General features: G+C 35.7%; 1 protein-coding gene across 4 annotated transcripts in view; it reads right to left on the minus strand.

The window, feature by feature from the left end:
- LOC150106809 (transmembrane and coiled-coil domains protein 2-like) overlaps window positions 1-21,382 on the minus strand; it is a 316,563-nt gene that overhangs the window by 3,529 nt on the left and 291,652 nt on the right. For all 4 annotated transcript variants that reach the window (XM_090392723.1, XM_090392721.1, XM_090392720.1 and 1 more), the window contains one exon: window positions 9,894-10,078. In XM_090392723.1, coding sequence (XP_090248849.1) covers window positions 9,894-10,078 — 185 coding nt within the window. The remainder of the gene's footprint in view (window positions 1-9,893; window positions 10,079-21,382) is intronic.

Consider the following 21,382-nt stretch of genomic DNA (forward strand, 5'->3'; position numbering starts at 1 on the left):
TTACTGAACAGAGTTACGATAGACAGATTTCAAGTTGAAAATGTGGAACACTTTCTGAAATCTGAAAGGAAGATATTGGCATTTGAGAGGAAGTGCTATAAAAAGATCTTGAGAATAAGCTGGATACAGAAAATGAACAATGAGGAAATATACAGACGAATGCAACCAACCCTTTGATTATTTTCTGATCCAGAAAATAATCAAAAGGAAGCTAAGTCTATTTGGCCATATATGTAGAATGAATGATGAGAGAAAATTAAAAACGTTGCTGTTTGGAATGATTGAAGGAAAGAACAAAAGAGGAAGACCAAACAGAGAATGGGGCAATGACATCATCAAATGGTGCAGAAACTCTATACACAAATTGAGTCATCTTGCACAAAACGGAATGCAATGAAAGAATCATATCAAGATGGCAGCAGACACCTACGAGCATTGGAGCCACGGTTGGTGATGAAGATTTTCATCTGGATTGCTTCCGTTTTTCTTCCTATTACCATTAGTTTTCTTTTTAGTTTTTCTTCCTATTACCATTAGTTTTCTTTTACTAAAATTGATTTTCATATCATATTTGTTACTTGTTTGATGTAACTTGGTAAGGATATTTTCTAATTTTTCTTGGCGCTGTCTGTAGTGATAACTATGTCATCAGCATATTTTAAATGTGCTATATTTCTTCCATTGACAGTTATGCTTTCACACATCTGTAGTTCTTCGTCTACTTCTTCTTTCAGGTGCAGGTTGAATAAATATGGTGACAATGGACAGCCTTGCATAACTCCTTTTTTAATTGCTATTTAATCTGTTTCTATGTTTTTGTAATTCACTATTGCTTGTGTTTCTGAATAGTAATTCTTGATACAATTAATAGGTATTTGTCGAACACTGTTTTCTAGAATTTTAATGAGTTTGCTTCTGTTTATTGAGTCAAAAGCTTGTTTGAAGTCGATAAAACAGAGTACAGTTTTTTATTTTTGTCTCTCATAAGATCTGCTAATCTGTTTAATGTGAAAATTGCATCTACTGTGCTTCTGCTATTTCTAAATCCCATTTGCTTTTCTTCCATCTGTTCTTCATAGGAACATTTAACTCTGTTTTGAAGAATTCTGATGAATATTTTATAGCAATGGCTTAGAAAGGTGATAAGTCTATAGTTAGTGCATGATCTGACATCTTTTTTTTTTTGTGGATGGGGATGATCTGGCCTGTTCTCCATTCTGTTGGTAAATTTCCTTTCTTTAGTATTTTGTTGAACAGTTCCTTTAGGTAATTTATTACGCTTTCTCCCCCTTTTTCTAGAAGTTCTTTTTGAATGTTGTCTCTGCCTGGTGCTTTATTATTTTTCATTTGTTTGAATGCTCTATGTATTTCTTCATTTAGTATGTCTTTTGTGTCAGAAGTTTCTTCTGGGTTGAAGGCGTCTTGTCTATGTTTTCTTCAGCTGCAAATGTTTCTTTAAAATATTAGTCGATGTTTCTTTTATTGTTTCACAGCTACTTGCTGTGGTTATATCTATTTGCAATACTGAAACTGGGTTGAGTGAGTATGTTCTAGTTATCTCTCTTTAACTATTTCATAAATGGTCTTGGAGGCTTGTTTTTTGTATGCTTCTTAACATTTTCCTGCTTTTTCTTCTAAATATATGATTTTTGATAATCTGCATTTTTTGTCTGTTTCTTTTTTCAAATTTTTGTATAATATTCTATTTTCTTCATTATCTTCTTTTGGATATTCTTTTTTCTCTCCCATGTCCAAAATCTCTGGTGTAAGCCAATATGTATTTACTCTTGTCTGGTAGCCTAGATGTTTTGTTGCTGTTTCTTTAATAATTTCTTTATCTTTTTTTCCCCAAGACTCTGAGAGTGTATCTAAAGCAAGATTATTTAGGCTAAATCTTGGAATCAAGAATATGGTCTAAAATACTGATGGATATGATGTATAGTCAGTTTACTGCTACAAAATCTTCTGCCCATGCCCTCACTTCATAGGGGTGGACGGACCTCTCAGTGGATATATCTCCAGCTAAGAGTATTAAACAATCAAGCAGATGGAAACTATCCTGAGCAAATTTGTGCAGGAAAGGGTGGCAGTAGATGAGTTTCACTTACCATTGCACTATCACCACTTTGTTTATTGCAGGTCTGAAGCAGTCAAAAGCATGCTTAGACTGGAGAACAGAGTCTGCAGTATACTTTCTCAACATTTCATTCACCAAGAATTTTAGTAATATTCAAAGAGTTGAAATGAACATCATGGAGAAATTCAACATTTTTTCTTTTGGTAAGATAATTTTAAAATGGTTATTCCACGAGTGGTGGTATGTTGGGGTCTCAATTTGCAGTTTGCAGCAATGTTAAGTGATGCACAGAATTCTTCATGTTCACAGCTTGTACAAGAATCCATTACTGTATATTCCAGATCCCTCCTATTTTCATTTTACCTTAAACAACAGTCAAGAAAGTGAAATGGATTACATGCCAAAGAAGGCAACAAACCTTCCAGATCCACTTCCAATAATATAATAGTCATATTTTTGACCTTAATGATGTTCGTTCATTTTCAATCTGCCAAATCATATTCACTTTTACTAACAGAAACACAAATTTTAGTAATGATCACTCAGCTCAGTTCCCCCCAGTTGTATACTCTTCGAACTCTTTTAATCTCAGAAGTAACGTTTGTGAATATGTTGTTCGAATATATTTATTTTCATGTTGTACCATCATTTAATATTGTGGTTTAAGTCAATAAGAATACAATTTGGTTGGCTAAATCTAAATACAATTTTTTAAATATAATTTGGCTATATCCCAAATTGCCAGCCCATCCTCGTTCATTCAGTATCCAGGTAGATACCTAACAGGCTGCACCACGAGAAGGTGAGGATTGGACATTAGGTCAGAAGCCCTGGTTGGTTCTCTGCATTCCTTTGAAGGCAATGTGGAGGTCTCCTCTCAGTTATACAGCTTTGACCTTTAAGCACCCCCAATAAATTAGCTATATACAAGACAGTGTTCAGACCAATTTAACTTATGGATCCGAGAGCTGGGTCAGAAGTAAAACACTTGACCAAAGATATGAGAGTCCTGAGAAAGATTAGAGGCATGAACAGATGGCATCAATGGCAATATCATATTAAAAATGAGGATATTAGGAAAGAACTTGACATTGTCAGCATCCAGGAATGCGTTAGCAGAGCTAATCTCAGGTGGTATGGTCACTTAAAGAGAATGGATCAGGAAAGATTAGCAAAACAAGTGTTCTCTGCCAGGTTGGCAGGAAAAAGACCCAGAGGAATACCAAGATATAGGTGGATTGATATGGTAAAAAGTGCATTAGAAGATAGAAAGATAAGATCTGACAATGTTGTAGCTTTGACAGGTAACAGATTGATTTGGCAGAAAATTGTTGGTAGGAAGTTAGTGATGATGTAAATTTTTCATGTAGTACTATCATATCCTGTACACCCCTTGAGGGTAAATGTCAGGAATTTGATGATGATATATTTATTTTTTGAATATATATATATATATATATATATATATATATATATTTTTTTTTTTTTTTTTAATGCGACTCCTACCCATAAAAGGTTGTAAACCTATAGTGTATTAGCACCATGGGGATAAGCTAAGGAATTTTTTAAATATAATTTTTGATCTTACATAATCTAGAAACCTCAGTGCCCCCCCCACCCCTCCACCAGTTACCTATTCTTTGATTCCTTTCATTTCAAAAGGTGATTTTTTGTGAACATGTTGTTCTGATATATATTTTTTAATGTAACCCCAATCCACAAAAGGTTGTAAACCTATAGTGCATTAGTACTTGGGATGGCTAAGGATTTTTTAAAAATTATATTTTTTCTAATGAACAAAGTAATATTTCTTGAAGATTTTAATGCTCGCAATTCCAACTGGCTTTTCTTTTTCAACTATATTGATCAGCAGGTAGAGATGATGAGATATTTGCTATTTCTCAGATATCAAATTGTCCACTTTGCCTATCAGATAATATTCACTGCTCTCTAACAATTTTTTATGTTTTCCACAAAAATGATTCTTCTAAGCACAGTATTTTAAATCGCAGTATTGACCAAAATTCAGCGTTAATTTATTCTCTAAGGCAATGATAAAACAGCTACTCTAATTCACGTGTTGTCTAGCATTATAAGAATGCCAACTGAGATGATCTGTGTCATGCTTCATTTCTTTGCCTAAATTATTGTTTTCTTTTAATCCAGCATCAGTGCTATGTGTATTACTGAACATTTCTTATATGTATAGAAACATTCATTCACCACTCTATTTTGTTAAGTCTTATCCCATATCTAAGCACTGGGTCTCTAAAAACTGAGCCAAGGCTATTCAAGAGAAGAATTAAGAACACTGCATCTGGCTTTCATCAAAATCTTTCCTTTTCTCCCTATACTTTAAGCTTGAAATAGTTACAAGAAAATTATCAGCATATCTAATTTGATAAGTGGTAAAAGCAGAAAAATAGCAGACATGCTTTTAGATCTCTTGGCAAAACTATTGGCTATAACTTTTATCCAAACTTGTTTTTGCCACATCTGCATTGGATGGAATGGTATCGTTTACCCACTGAATATTGCAATCTCCTGGCCATCACTTTTCTCCAATTCTCGAATAATAATTTCAATAAACACCTTCCTACCACTCCAAACTTGCAAAATTCAATGCTACCATTAATTTTTTTTTTTTGCCAGAAAGAGATCAAAAGAATTTTTTTCCAAACTGGATACCAAGAAGTCTTTTGATCCTGATTACATTTCTCTGATTGTTCTGAAGAGTTCATGGTCCAGAGTAGACTCCTATTTTGTGTTATCTTTTTTTCCTATTGCAATAGTATTTAATGAACATTTAATTATTCCTTAGATTGGAAATTAGCTCATATCCAATTTATTCCCAAAAATTACAAATCTTTACCTTCAAATTACCATCTGCTTGCTCAATTTAATTCTTTCTATAGTACTAGAAAAATCTAAAAACTCCATTTCTATGCTATCTGAAATTTCTCTTAATTAATACCCTCCACCTCCACCCACAAATATAGATTTTACCAACATCTATCAATAGGGGACTTTCATGTTTTTGAAAGTTTTTCCCCCTTGGTTATAAATTAAATTAAAGAGGAAAGAAATCATATTCTGTTTAATCATTTATCCAAGTGTAAGCAAACAAAGCTTGTGCATGAAGTATCTTCACAGCTTAGCTACCTGTATACAGGGACTTTACATTAATTGCCTTAGTATCCCACAATACAAAGCACAGATATTGCAAGTGTGCGTGCTTTGCCTACACTTGAATAAAGGATTAAACACAGATATAAATTCTTGGCATTTTTAATATAAATGGGACTTTCTTGTTTGCCTCCTATCTTGGAACAAATGTCATGATAAAGCTTTAAGAAATTTAAGTAGTTGCTCTTGATATTTCTGAAGCATTTGACATGCCTGGCTAAATGCCTTACACTGAATGCGATACAAAGGTTTATTTAACTTCCATTTTATCAGCTGCTTTCCCCACCTGTGTTTCCAGCTTTTTCTTGTCACACATTACACTCACAACTTTAAATTCTGGTCTCAAAAACAACCTTTAATGGATTCTGATTATTTCCTTCTAACAGTACTCTGGAATAAGAAGAGATTTCTCTTCTTGGAATAACTTCAGTCTCCCTTCTTTCTTCACATGAACATGTTACTTGCATACCTCCTCAGCATCAAAGAATTCAAGTTTGCACTTTTATTCAAGGTATATTATTTAATCTCTATATGAATGTTAATTCTATACAAATCACAAATTCATCCAACTGTTGAAGTTCCTGTATATGGTGGCTCTAAAAAGTATCCTAAAAATCTGTGCAGAGGAGTATAGTTGATTGCAGTACCTGCGATTCTTAGCAAATTCCTAGGGATCACAGAAGTAGTTTGCTATAGTGAATTTTAGTATGGTATTGTACCAATGGGGCTTAAATAAGGACTTTTCATAGCTTGTCATGTCTAGTGAGAGTTGAAATAAGACTAATTAGGTTGATTAATAACCTATAAGGGTGGTTCCATAAGTTTCTGGCCTGACTAATTTTTAAAGGTGATAGAAAGAAAATAACTGTCACTTTTCAACATAATTTCCCTTTACTTCAACACACACTTTTCAATTAATATTTCTATGCCCTTGAAAAAATATTCAGTACTTTTGTCTGCAAAATGGCCTAAAACTGCATTTTTCACCTAATTGTCACCTGCAAATTTTCTTCCTCGAAGGTCTTTCTTCAGTTTCGAGAAGAGATAGTAGTCACTGGGTGCTAGATCTAGACTGTAGGGTGGGTGTTCAATCTCCTGGAAGCCACAGTCCTTCACTGCAGCCTTTGTGACAATAACCGCATGGACTGGAGCATTGTTGTGAAGTAGACGAACACTATGACTCAGCATTCCTCGTCTCTTCTCCTTTATGGCGTCGCACACTTTGTCTAGGAGTGAAGCATAATATTCTGCACTCACAGTGGTATTCCATTCCATGAAGTCAATCAATCATTCCCTAGTAATCTCAAAAGATTGTTGCCATTATTTTCTTGGTGTACTGAGTGATCTTGGCTTTTCTCAGCAGTGCTTTGCCTGGTTTGTGCTCACTCCATAGATTCCCTTTAGAAAGAGGATCATAATAAAAGACCATGGTTTCATCCCCGGTGACAATGGATTCCAGCACTTCTTTGATTCCCTTGGCAAAGTTCTAAAAACTAGCAGGAAGTGATCACACAATGCTCTTACAGAATTTAAAAGTCAGGGTGCCTACCTTGCACTGACCTTTGTCATGTGAAGATTTTCATGAATGATGCAAAAGACAGTTGTTATAGAAAGCCCAACCATGCTGAGATTTCTTTGAGCTTCAGTCATCCATCATTGAACAGCTTCTCCTCAACAAGAAAGACATTTTCCTCAGTGATCACTTCCATAGGATAACCATCAGAAGGATCATCTTTGATGCTCTCTCTTCCTAGGTGAAACAGTTTAGCCCATTTCTTCATGGTGGAATAAGGAGAAGACTTCCCCCATAAACACCACCCAATCACTGTTTGATAGCACTTGGAGAAAGCCTTCACAGAACTCAATTTTTAACATTACAGCTACTTAGCATGTCATGTGTTAGTCAAAAGAGTGCCTCCAACTGAATTACGTAGGTAGAGAGTTGAAACTGGTACACTAACCTTCCCATAGACGGTGCTAACTGTCACGCATGGCATTTTAAAATTGGCTCAAATTTTGTATGTCAGGCAGGAAACTTTTGGAACCTATCTCGTATAAGAGAAAAATTTTCCATGCCTTTCCATTAGGACTGTCTAAGTAATTATGGCCAGTCTCCTTCTGGATCTATGGAAGCTATATAAATCCTAGGTTTATCTTTATCTGTTCTGCAGTGACATTCTCATAAGCTGTTGTATTATTCAAAACAAAATAAACTGAAGGATGATTGTTCCAACCTTCAATTCTGATTTCAGGCAATGCAAGTATAACTTCCAAATTTTAGTTAGAAATAACCTTATTTTTATATTGAAACCATACACAAGAGGTTGGAGGATGTATTAGCATATCAGTGCAGGTGATTACTGAAATAGAAATTTACTGATTTTTTTTTAAGAGTTGTAGATTGTAGTTGTTTGGAAATACTTCATGAGGAAGGCTGTTTCAGAGGATAGAGGTGGATTGAATAAAAGAGAAGCAGGCGTGTCTGCGGTTGTACCAAAAAGGGATGCCGGGCAACTGCTGCTCTTGTTTTAACAGACCCAACAGAAGGTGGAGGAATGATGGTTGCCAGTTCAGTTGAATAGACACTGTGTTGAAACATTGCATCTGTGGGATAGAAGTTGAAGTGAATTCATAAGAGAGGGATCATCTATTTAAAGTGCTCTCCTCTAGACAGCATCAAGGAATTTTAGGTGCATCACCCGTAACATTGTGAGCAGTATTCTAAGAATAGGTGGATTTAGGATTTGTATATAGTTAAGAGTTGGCCGGGTGTAAAATAGAAAATGAAGAGAGTGCCTAGTCTTTTCGATAATGAGGAAGCTATTGATATGATGTGTTTGTACAAGGAGAGACTGGATATAAAAGTTAGTCTACAAGTAGAGAGATTTGATCCTGTTTGGTGATTTGTGTATTACTAAGGAGAATAGTAAATGAGCTGAGATTTCTTTTGCAAGAGAAAAGACAAGACTGTTTTGTGTCAAACAGCTTTAGCAAGGGACCAGAAGGCATGGCTTCCATTTGGCTGCTATTGGCCTTTATAAAATGTGATTTAGATCTGCTGATGACTGTTTGGCATTTGTGGCGTGCTTTGATATAGGCTCAGTAAGAAGCTGGAGTTCTTGAAGTGAGCCATCTGTGGTATGTGAATTTTTTTTTTTTCTTCAACTGCTTTGGAATACTTTTTGTTGAAACAGGGCTTGGAAAGGAGACAAGGATTTTGAATAGAATGGGGGGATGAATGCCTTCATTTTGGTGAGGATAATTTCTATAACTCTTTCGGAGCAAGTGTCAGGGTCAGATGAATGGAAGCAATAATCAGATCAAGGAAAGGAGGAGTAGAAATTCTAGAGGTGATCCCAACTGGCATCTTTGTAGTGGCAGAGGATATGAGATCGGGCATTCTGTGGCAGAGGAGACTTGCAAACGATTGTGGTCTGAGTTGCTGGGAGGAGAGGAGAGGTGACCTCTATGGTGTATCTGGAAGGAGAACTGGTCAAAAAGAGAACCAGAGTAGAGAGTGAAGAGGGTTGTCAGGAATTTATGTAGGTAGATGAACAATTTGTGTTAGTTCATTATCTATAGCAAAGACTTGCTTCTTGTCTAGCTTGGTCGGTGGTGTTGGAAAAGGGGAGCCAATTGGAAAGGTGGATACTGAGGTCACCCATGAAGATTACTTCACTATTTGGATAGCTGGATTGCACATGGTCAACTTTCATGGAAAGGAATCTAAAGAGGTCTGAGTAGTTAGAATTTGAAGACTGATAAATGCAGCAAATGAATGTTGCTATATGGGTCAAGAAAACCTTGAGCCAGAGAAGGTTGAAAGCAGGGATTCTAAATTAGCTTTCTTTGGCAGGCTATGTCAGATCTCACAAAGGAACAGATGCACCCTTGTGGTGAAAGGAATTGTGAAGTATGTAGTTTGGGCATCAGAGGTGGACAGTAGTGGATGTAGCTGCAATCTTGGTTTCTATTAGAAGTAAGATGTCTGGTCTGGAACACTACAAGTGATGGGAGACATCATTTATAAGTGGATGTGAAAGTGAGTTTTTATTGAGGAGGTTCTTGCTTGATTTGTAAGCTGTGATTGGTTATGATGCTTTTTTTTTTGGTGTTGATGGAATTAGTTACTATGTTTGCTGAATGGAACATCCGTCAATAGTGAAATGTCAAAACACACAAGTAGGCCAGTCTCTAGTGAAAGTCTTGCATTAAGAAAATGACAAATTCTTGATATATATATATATATATATATATATTGCATTACTAATTCATTTGTTACTACTAGTGAAGAACAAGAGCAGTCTATGACAAGTAACCAATGAAATTTCAAAATAAATACTCAATCTGCTTCCTCTCAAGATGCCATACACAGATTATTGCAAAAATGTAATTACATTACCTTGTGGGAAATTTATTTCATCTTATACAGAATAACTTTTTTTTTTTTTTTGTATAATCAGTCATCTCTCACATTATTAGTCATGTTTTTTTAATTTTTTTTTCTCTGATTATGTCTATGAGAATCCTGTAGTAATGACAGTTAAATTATGATCGACTCTTGTATTTTATTGTATAACATTTTTTAAGAGATACTTAATTACTGGAATAATTTTAATTTCATCCCTACCTGGTTTGAATAAAAGGCATCAAAATATTGGCTATTGTTGAAACTACCAACAATAAAACTTGCAATATGGTAAGAACAACATTAATTAACTTTAAAACTAGAGCACGTGCATTAGAATTGTCAAGAGTACTGATGCTGCCTAATTGTTGTAAATGCTGATGTTGCTGATGTTCCATTCTGGAGACCTGAAAAGGTATTTTACAAGAATGTATTAAATGTTGAAAGTTTTTTCACTTGGTTATACTGTACTATAAATTAAAGTTGCCAAGAAATTACATTCTTGGTTTCATCCAAGTGTAACTTCGAAGTGTAAGCAAACAACGTTTGCTTGCACTGTGAAGTAACTTCAGGACTGGGCTACTTGCATATATAGAAGCTAATGACTTCACATCAATTGCCTTAGTATCCCATAATGCAATGCACATATCCTTACAGACATGTATAATGCAATGCATTATGGGAAGGGCCACTACCCAGACCGGTTTCAACCTTTACTGAGGTCTCATCAGTGGGAGCCAAACCCAGAAGTGATTCCGAGGTTGAACTAATGCAGAAGCCATAATATTCCGGATTAGAGATAAATACTGAATTCCCCCCCCCCCCACTTAGTTATACTATAATTTAAAGATGCCAAGAAATTATATTCTTAAAGGTTGAAACTGGTCTGGGTAATGAATTTTTCCATAATGTACAGCATTATACATGTCCCTAAGGATATGTGCATTGCATTATGGGATACCAAGACAACTGATGTGAAGTGATTAGCCTCTATATACAATTAGCCTAGTTGTGAAGCAACTTCATGCACAAAGCTTTGTTTGTTTACATTTGGAGAAAGGATGAAACCAAAAATATAATTTCTTGGCATCTTTAATTTGTAATTTAGAGAATGTATTAAACCTGCATTAAACATATCTGTATCTAATACAAACATATAACACAATAAAAAATATTTCATTTCTAGTTTGTTTTTTTTAAAGGTTAAATCAAATACAGAACACATTAATCAGGAATGCAATCTAAGTAAAAAAAAAAGAATAAAAAAAAAAAGAAGCAAGTATTACTATTAAATATGCAAGGTGCTACCCAAAGACTTCCATATTGGTAGAAAACCAAAGTGCAGATTTAAACTTAGTTACAGATCATTGTCATTCTCTTCAAATTAATTTATACTTATATATACAGGTAGTCCTCGACTTACGACGGGGTTACGTTCCACCCTCTCAATCATAAGTCGATTCTGACGTAAGTCGAGGACTTTTGTTAATTCTTGATTTGTTTGATTTCTGTTATAATATTTTCATAAATTAAGTTTCTATATAACTTAAAACGGTGAAAAATGTATAAACTTACATAAACATTTATAAATTATTTATTGGTACATACAAATACATAAATACAAAATTATTCCATTTTTATTTTCGAGTAGCTGAAATCCTTGATTAAGTTTAGAAAATACTTCAGCTAATCTTTTTACAGTAAATTTTTTTAACAATTTCTCTTCTTCATCTTCCTCATTATTCCTTTCTTCTCCTACAACTCTTTCGTTTTGAAAAATCAAGTCTTGATCAGTCAGTTCACCTTCTTTGTGATCTGCTAATTCTTCTATATCGGTAATATTGATTTCTAAATCCAGTTTTCTTGCAATTTCAACGATTTCTTCACCAATTTGTTCTAACATCCTATGCTCATTGTACTCTCCGAGTGTCTCCTGTGGTAGTAGCTTCTTCCAAATTCCTCGCATACACTGTTCCGATACTTCCTTCCATGAAGTTCCAACGTTCTGGATACATTGGTTAATATTGTAATTTTTCCAAAATTCGCGTAATGTTATAGCATCGTTGTCCATTACTGTTGTTGCTTGAGAAAATGTAGTTTTCAGGTCATATGTCTTGAATGTAGCAATCCAACCTTGATCCATAGGCTGAATCACATGTTGTATTGGGCGGTAGATACATCACATTTATATTTTCATTCAAATCGCCGATGTGAAGAGGATGTCCTGGAGCATTGTCAAGCAGCAATAGAATTTTAAAAGGAATGTTTTTTTCAAGACAGTAGGCACGTACTTCTGGAATAAAACAATTTAAGAATCAGTCTTCGAATAAAATAATTGTCATCCAAGCCTTAGGATTACTCCTGTAATACACCGGCAATTTATTCTTGCCAATGTTTTTCAAAGCTCTGGAGTTTTGTGAACGGTAAACAAGAAATGGTTTTGATTTAAAACCAGCAGCATTTCCTCCAAGAAGCATAATCCTATCTTTAAATGCCTTAAAACCACGTGCTGATGTAGCTTCTCTGTGAATGTAAGTTCGTTCTGGCATTCTTTTCCAGAACAGTCCGGTTTCATCTACGTTAAAAATCTGCTCTAGCAAATATCCTTCATCTTTTATCATCTCTTTCAGATTTTTCTTGAAAATTTCGGCACTTTCAAAATAGGAGCTAGCAGCTTCACCCGTTATTCACATGTTATGCAAGTTAAATCGATAAAACCAACCTTAACTAGCGTTAAATGTATGCTTGCCGTATTTATCTTCTTGTTGTTTCCTTAAATTGTCAAATAGGCTGCATGCTTTTGTTTGAATCGTAAACAAACTGAGAGGAATAGTCTTGTTGATTTGATCATCTATCCATATCATTAAAAGCTTCTCCATTTCATGAATTGGCCCTTCTCTTTTTTTCGTTAAAATTGTTCATTTCATATTAACTGCCTCCATTATTCTCGATTTATCTTTTATGATTGTTGAAACAGTTGAATGCGATAGTTTTTCTTCTCGTGCTATTTCACCGACTTTCTTTCCTTTGTCATATGCTTTAATCACCTTCATTTTAACATCTAAACTTAAAGCTTTCCTCACCTTCTTTTTTATGTTGGAATTTTCATCAGTAGTTTTACTTCTCTTACTGGACATGATAGGGTTACGACGAGATACAAAAATTGCAACGAGAGGAAAAAACGAACACTTGGACTGCTGATTAGCAACTAACGTGCCAAAGGCTGTGATAAGTTAGAAGTGGATGAATCATAGCAGCGGCTATTGCTTACTGGTGACAGGCTTTGCTTGTCGACTAACGGCGACTCTGCAATGCGTATATACAAAAGCAATGTGATATACTGTATGTATGTATATGCTGGTGGCAAAATTAAATTAGAGAATTTTTAATAATAATAATTACTGGTGACAAAGTTAAATTAGAGAATTTTTAATAATAATAATTTTGGGCGTCGTAAGTGCGAATCATTGTAAGTCGAGGACTACCTGTATTGAATTTTGTACTGAGAATTTATACTCAGTCCAATGTTTTTGTCCCTGTTGGAGATGGCATTCATAGTTATCCACTGAGAATGCATTCAGTCCACTATATGAGACACTGTTATGATAATGCAACTCATTTTGCATATATGTCACTTGTCAGGGACCATCATTCTTCTCTGAATGCCTAAAGATGCACGAGTGTCTTTGTCAGACTTGGATTGATGACTGTATATTTCTGTTTTCTAAGCTACAGGCAATGGGCTTGAGTGTTTGGCATTACTATTTTTTAAACGGGAGCCTAAAATGGCTTCAGAAATATTTCACTTTGTTTGACATCGTTTTCTTTTTTTTATTGACCTCAACACATGGGCAAGGGCTATAACACAATAGTGCCATGAGTAGAGAAGGGCAAGTTTACACAATTTGGTCTCTAAGTTTTCTAATCTTGTCCACAGTATTAATTTTTGGATGGGTTTCACATAAAAATTAATACTGTTGGTTAACCCTTAGTGTGTAAGAATGAACATTGCTAGTAATCTTCCTTTCAGATCAAGTTCATTACCTATGATTCAGTTAAAATGTACTAAATCTTTGTCTTTTGAGCCTGAAGAAGGTACAGAAGAATTGTAGTCAAATTGTTATGGACCAAAAAGCTGTTGCAGAAAATGTAACGTGCATAAGGGCATTGATGTGGTGAAACAACCAGTTTGGCAAGTTTTATGTCATTCCACACATGCAAGGTAATGAAACTATGATTAATGTTTCTTTTGACCACTATATACTACATGAGATGACAGAAAAATTGGGTTTAATAGGTCAGAGATTTTGATACAAACTATTAGCCTACTAATTTCGCCACATTAACTGGTGGCTTCTTCTGGGGGCAGATACATCTACACATAATAGCTTAAAAACAAAAAGGAGCTTAAGTTACGAATTAATACATAACTTAAAGACGAAAAAATATCAGATTCATAGGAACCATTACACAAACACGTGGAGCATGGATGTTAGCAATGAATGACCAAGCAGGTGCATCCTATAATTGACTGCGAAGTTGAACTCTGATGTGCTGAGAGATCTTATGAATGATTTCCAGATATCACAAAGGATCATCCCTTGGTTTCTGTTCAGGGTGCTTGTGAGCAGATAGTTACTGCGGCTTCTTTTATGTTGTGGGAGCTGTAGTCCTCTTCAATGTATGGCATAGCACTTTTATCTCATTCAGTGTTGTGGTTAGTGTTGGAAAAATAAACCAGAATTGTCCGCTATGTTGTTGTTTACATCTTTGATGTAATTGAGGTAGCAAGAACAAGGAATGTTGTAAACTCCAGGGTGTTAATTGAAAGGATTCTTGTCTTTATTGGTTTGAAGGCAACTCGAATGTCATGAGGCCTTAGTAGGTTGGCAATTTTTTGTGAAAGTGTGCCAGCAAAAGGAATAGAAATAGAAGTCCTGTGATGAGTTTCTTGGATTTGCTGTTGAGGGGGATTGGAGAAAAGTATTCTTTTTGTTATTTTTTTTCAGATATCCATTGTTTATTAATGTTTTGGAGAATAAAATCTAATTCGTCTGTTATATAATATTTTATATAATAAAATCCAAAACCACCAGTGCGTTGGAGATATGTTGATGACATATTTATAATATGGAAACATAGTAAGGCAGAACTATATGATTTCCTAACTTCCATAAACTCGTTTCACCATAAAATCAAGTTCACCTTGGAACTTGAAAATGAAGAGAAATTACCTTTTTTGGACATATTAATTACAAAACATTGGACGACAGTATTAGTCTTAATGTATACTGCAAGCCCAAGCCGACTCACACAGGCCATTACCTACATTTCGCCTCATCACACCATATTTCACAAAAATTAAGCATTATACATATGCTAAAAAACAGGGCAAACTATCATAAGAGATGACAGGTTATTAACAGACAAATTAGATTTTATTCTCCAAACATTAACAAACAATGGTATCCGAAAAAAATAACAAAAAGAATACTTTTCTCCAACCCCTCTCAACAGCAAATCCAAGAAACTCATCACAGGACTTCTATTTCAATTCCTTTTGCTGGCACACTTTCACAAAAAATGCCAACCTGCTAAGGCCTCATGACATTCGAGTTGCTTTCAAACCAATAAAGATAGTTCACAATATGTTACGTTTACATAAAGACAAGAATCCTTTCAATAAACATCCTGGAGTTTACATATGTTACGTTTACATAAAGACAAGAATCCTTTCAATAAACACCCTGGAGTTTACAATATTCTTCTTGCAGCCTAAATTACATTAGACAAACTTCTAGAAGTCTAGAAATAAGACAAAAGGAGAACATCAAAGATGAAAACAACAACAGAGAGGCCAATTCTGGTTTAGCTTTCCATTTTTCCAACACTAACCAAAACACTGAAAGGGATAAAAGTACTATGCCAAACATAGAAGAGGACTACAGCTTTCACAACATAAAAGAAGCTGCGATAATTATCCGTTCACAAGGCACCCTGAACAGAAACCAAGGGATGATTCTTTGTGATATCTGGAAATCACTCATAAGATCTCTTAACACATCAGAGTTCAACTTCGCAGTCAATTATAGGACGCACCTGCTTAACCATGACTGACCAAGTGCTAACATCCACGCTCCACACGTTTGTGTAACGGTTCCTATAAATTTTATATTTTTTCATCTTTCAGTTATGTATTAATTTGTAACTTAAGCTTGTTTTTGTTAATGTGGCAAAACTATAAAACATTAGTAACCATGGGTGGGTTAAGGATTTACTCATTATTTTTTAAATAATTCAGAAATACTGCTCCAAAAACTGAACACAGAACTTTAAGCCATTTCAGGCCTCAAATAAGCTGGGCAACAGTCTCGTACTGGGCAATGAAATTTGTCTTCCATCTACTGAGAGTATCTGAATGTATCCCAGAGAGTTCAAAGAATAAATAGGATGTGTAATTTAATAGCAGTGAAATGGATGTGCAACCTTATTAAGTAAGAGGTCTATAAGAAGACGATGATGATGTTGCAGGAATATTGTGACAATAAGAGAAAGAGGAGTTATAAAGTGCAGGACAGAAAAGTTGAGTATTGTGCAGAAAGATAAATCAGAGTATAAAAAGAAACTGGCTATGAAGGCCAAAGGCAATCCTAAAGAATTTATCATTAAGCTGCAAATAAAGAAAGAATGAACGTAGAAGAATAACTTTACTAAATACAGCTGGTACTCTTTTTGTCAAAAGCTAATGAGATTATTCAATTAATGAGTGCTCATTTTGCAAAGATATCAACCAGGTGTAACATGGTGCATAGTGCTACTACAACACGCTGGATGAAGACAGAGGTGCATGAGAATGTGATGAAGAGCTGTTGCATAACCTAGATACGCATTTGTCAATAGGGATGGAAAATATCAGCACATATGCTAAAGGAATGTTCAGCCAAATAAATTGGCTAGGCCTCTGACATGTTTGTATAACTTGAGTCTCAGCTCAGGAAAGATACCACAGGAATGGAAAGATGTATGATAGTTCTGTTGAACAAGGCTGGTGCAAAAACTGATATATCTAACTATCCATATCTCTAGTGGTAGTGAAGATTTTAGAGAATTTGGTAAGAAGTAGCATACAAAAATGGGTTGGTATATAAGCTATACTCTGCAGGAACAGAATGGGTTTACTAAAGAAAGATCATGTTTTAGCAATTTGCTCATTTTATAAGATTATGGCTAATATGGATAAAGGGATTGGATACGGTATGATACTGATGGATTCCACATGAAAAGGTGTTGCATAAACTGGAGAATATGGGATTGGAATATAAACTTTTAAATAGGATAAGTGGATGATTGACAGGTATTAAAAAAAAAAGTGGTATACAAAGGTTGTGAATCTGTCAGATTTAAGATGACCAACAGCGTACCCAAAAGATCAGTCCTTGGACTATTGTTGTTCAATCTATACATTAATGATATTGGGAAGGATCTGACAGATGTTCAATTGTTTGCTCATGATGCAAGGATAGGCAGGTAATAAGGGAGGCTGATATCCAGTATTTAAAGAATAATTTGAATAGGCTAGAAATTTGGGCAAATGATAATGGCTATCAATTCAATGATATGTTATATTACATTCAATGTTAATCCAGTGTACATTATGATATATTGGTGGGGTCATGCTACAAGAAACTGATGAGGCTAGAGATCTTGGCATCATGGTGAATAAGAATCTGAAGTTCAAAGGTCCAAATAACAAAAATTGTAGGGGCAACTCAGAGAATTACTGTGATGCTGAAATGAACTGGCAAGAAGGAAGTCATTTTACCCCTTCACAAAGTCTCTTGATAAGACTGCACCTGGACTACTGTGCATAGATTTGGTCTCCTGGATTCCAAAGGGATGAAGAAGCTGTGGAAAGGGTGCAAAGAAGAGTTACAAAAATTATATTGAGATTATGATAGATTATGAGGAGAAATTGAGGGTATGTGGACTACAGAGTAGTTAATGGGAAAAAGAGGAGAGAGATATAATAGAGGTCTATACACTTCTGAATGAGTGTTATAGATATCTGATGAAATTTTTTGTTATATGGATGATATGAAGAGAACATGGGGGGGGGGGAAGCATGAAGTTAAGTTTGTTTACGGTTAAGAACTAGATTTTTTTTCTCTCACAGGGCAGTGAGTAAGTGGAGAGGCAATCTAGTGTGAATGCGCTTATAAGAGAGCTGATTTGAGTGATGTATAGCCTTGCTGGGAGGTCTCAGAAGATAATAATAAAGATATTCACAAACATCTACAAGAACAGTAGGAATCAAACTCACAATCGGCTGGCTGGAGAGTGGATATGCTAACCACTCAGATAACCAGGATGCTTGGTTAGCATTAACATCAGCATTAGGTTAAAAAAAGTGCCACTGTTTTTTTGATTCTGGCAAGCATCTTCCCATAAATACTTAAAGGGAACTAAATAACTTTGTTGGCTGATAGTTTAGCCCTCAGAAATGAATTCCTAATCTCCTTCATAATCAAAGAAAGCAATTATCATATTTTTATATATTAAGCCAGTTCTGCCTGGCTTTCTTTGGATGTGGTGAAGAACTTTACCCGAGGATGGCTGTTTGCAACATCTCAAAGGTATATAAGGCAGTTTTACTGAGGTTAAATAACTCAATACAAACTCTTTGCTATTTCGAATCACTCATTTTGAAAATCATAGAATACATACACAAAAAACAGCAATGACACCACACGTATTTGTGTGAAAACACTGCAAGCAATAATGGAAGCACTCAGCATCCTAATTCAAATTGAAGTAACACAAAAACACCTAGTAGCAACAAGTCATATCACAGGTAATAAGTGCTTCATGCTGGAGGCTTAATGGATTGTATACAGCACTCAGAAAGGATTAAAAACAGAATTTAATTGTTCCTATATTTCGTCTCAGTCAATGAGACATCTTCGGGGATTACAAAAAAACTAATGTAACATAAAAACAAATAACAAACAATAAGCCCAACCATGTGGGTGACACTAAATTCCTATCTAGGTGGAGCGCCCTCCAAGGGCAGTTGTAGGTGGCCTGGAATGTAAAGTGGGACCTCTGGTGATAAGCGTTTCCCAAATCTTAGGAAGCTTAATGCAACCATATTTGTTAAGATTTGGTTGATTCCTGAGAGCTGCTGCTGATTCTAAGAATAGTCTTTCTCTTTTGAATTTGCTGTGGTGGAGCATGGTGATTTTTTCCATGAGATCCTGTGGGTTGTATCCAAGAAATGGTCAGCCAGGCCTGACTGACCATAGTCGTGGTTGCAGATGCATGACTTATGTTCCTCCAGGCAGATAGGAGCTGATCTGCCTGTCTGTCCAAAGTGCACCAGTTTATTTATAGGAACAGGGTACTTAATAGACTCCAGGTGCTGAGAGAGGATGGAGCTGACCTTTTGTAGAACGGATAAGGGTAGCAAGTTTGCGGCAGGGCTTAAATGCTGTGTGTAGGTTGTACTTTTTTAAAATCTTGGCTATTTTTTCAGATGTGTCACAGATGTAGGGTATGGTGATGGCATTTCTAAACTCTTTTTGAAGAGAAGACCGGGGAATGGGGGAGGACCTGATTATTTTTTTTAATGCTGTGATTGCTGTAGCCATTGGAGAAGAAAGTGTTGTGTATGTAGTCAAGCTCAGTTGTAAGGGCAGTTCCACTGGAACAAAGATTGTGGGCTCTCTTGGTAAGAGTTTTAATAATGTCATATTGGTGAGCAGGGTGGTGGTGGGAGTATTTGCATCTGCCTCTGTGCGTAGGTTTTCTATGTACCGTGAAGGAAAGTGTACCGTTGGGAAGGTGTGTAACTAAGGTGTCTAGGAAGGGTAAGCAATTGTTCTTTTCCTTTTCCATTGTGAACTGGATTCTTGAATGTTGGCTGTTGAGGTGACTGAGGAAGGCATCTAATATGTCTGGGCCATGAGGCCAAATATGGCCCCATGAGGCCAGACACACGGGTAACAAGTGCCCTTTAAGAGTTAGTCGAAGAACATTTTAAGTAGCACCTTGTATATAAGAAAGTATTGTTTCAGATGCTCCTTGTTTAGGAAAATAAATATTTGGACATTGTGTTAATCCATGCTACTAATCTACATAATGCTGTTTCATTACAGCCATTATGTAGATTATGTATATATACTCCCAGATAGAAATTTTTCATTGAAAATAAAAAGCAATCTCCATACAGAATCCAATGATCTGTGTCAATGGCATGGTCAGCAACCTCAAAATGGCTGTAGAGCTTTGGAAGTTTTTTCCCACTTGGTTAGACTATAATAAATTTAGTTTAATCCTTTATCCAAGTGTAAGCAAACAAAGTTTGCCCCTGAAGTATCTTCAGGACTGAGGCAACTCATGGTAAAGGTGGACCAAGCTCTCATCACTCCTTGTCTCAGTATCTCCCATAATGCTTTGCATTATGGGAGATACTGAGGCATCTCCTTGCGGACATGTATAATGCTATGCATTAAGGGAAAGGCCACTACCCAGAAGTGGTGATACTAAGGCAGAAGCAATGGAGAAGTCATATTTACCCATACGAGTTGTCAAAAGGTGTATCACCTTATTATTAAATTATTCTGGATTTAGAGAAAGATGTTGGAAGTTGTTTTTTCCACTTGGTTAGACTATAACAAATTTACTTTAATCTTTATCCAAGTGTAAGCAAACAAAGTTTGCGCCTTAAGTATCTTCAGGACTGAGGCAACTCGTGGAAAAGGTGGACCAAGCTGTCATCACTCCTTGTCTCAGTATCTCCCATAATGCAAAGTACATCTCTTTGCAGACATGTATAATATAGGTAAATATGACTTCTCCATTGCTACTGCTTTAGTATCACCACTTCTAGGTCTGGCTCCCACTGATGAGACCTCAATAAAGGTCAAAACCGGTCTGGGTAGTGGCCCTTCCCTTAATGCATAGTATGTCCGGAAGGAGATGTGCTTTGCATTATGGGAGATACTGCGACAAGGAGTGATGAGAGCTCAGTCCTGAAGATATTTCAGGCGCAAACTTTGTTTGCTTACACTTGGATAAAGGATTAAACTAAATTTATTATAGTCTAATCAAGTGGAAAAAACTTCCAACATCTTTCTCTAAATCCAGAGTAATTTAATAAGGTAGTACATCTTTTGCAACTCGTTTAGATAAATATGACTTCTCCATTGCTTCTGCCTTAGCACCACCAGTTGGTCTGGCTCCCACTGACGAGACCTCAATAAAGGTCGAAACCGGTCTGGGTAATGGCCCTTCCCTTAATGCAAAGTATTATACATGTCTGCAAGAAGATGTGCTTTGCATTATGGGAGATACCGAGACAAGAAGTGATGTGGTCCACCTTTACCACGCGTTGCCTCAGTCCTGAATATACTTCCAGTGCAAACTTTGTTTGCTTACATATGGATAAAGGATTAAATTAAATCTATTATAGGCTCTAGAACATAGATGGTGAACCTATGGCACGCGTGCCAGAGGTGGCACGTTCGAGAATTTTGCTGGCACGTCAATGATTTAGGTGATATCCTGTTATAAGCTCATAAATTATTCAACCTTTTTTTTAATTGTTACAATACATACGAGTTAAATTTTGTTTTATATCAGAGAGCAGCTATGAAGATGTGCATGTGATTAGTGCAGTATTAACAAAAGATCGCATGACCCAAAGACAAAGG

Source organism: Typopeltis vanoorti, chromosome 5, assembly GCF_054136105.1.
Source record: "Typopeltis vanoorti isolate ZY-2024b chromosome 5, IOZ_Tvanoo_1.0, whole genome shotgun sequence".
In the NCBI taxonomy this organism is placed as follows: Eukaryota; Metazoa; Arthropoda; class Arachnida; order Uropygi; family Thelyphonidae; genus Typopeltis; species Typopeltis vanoorti.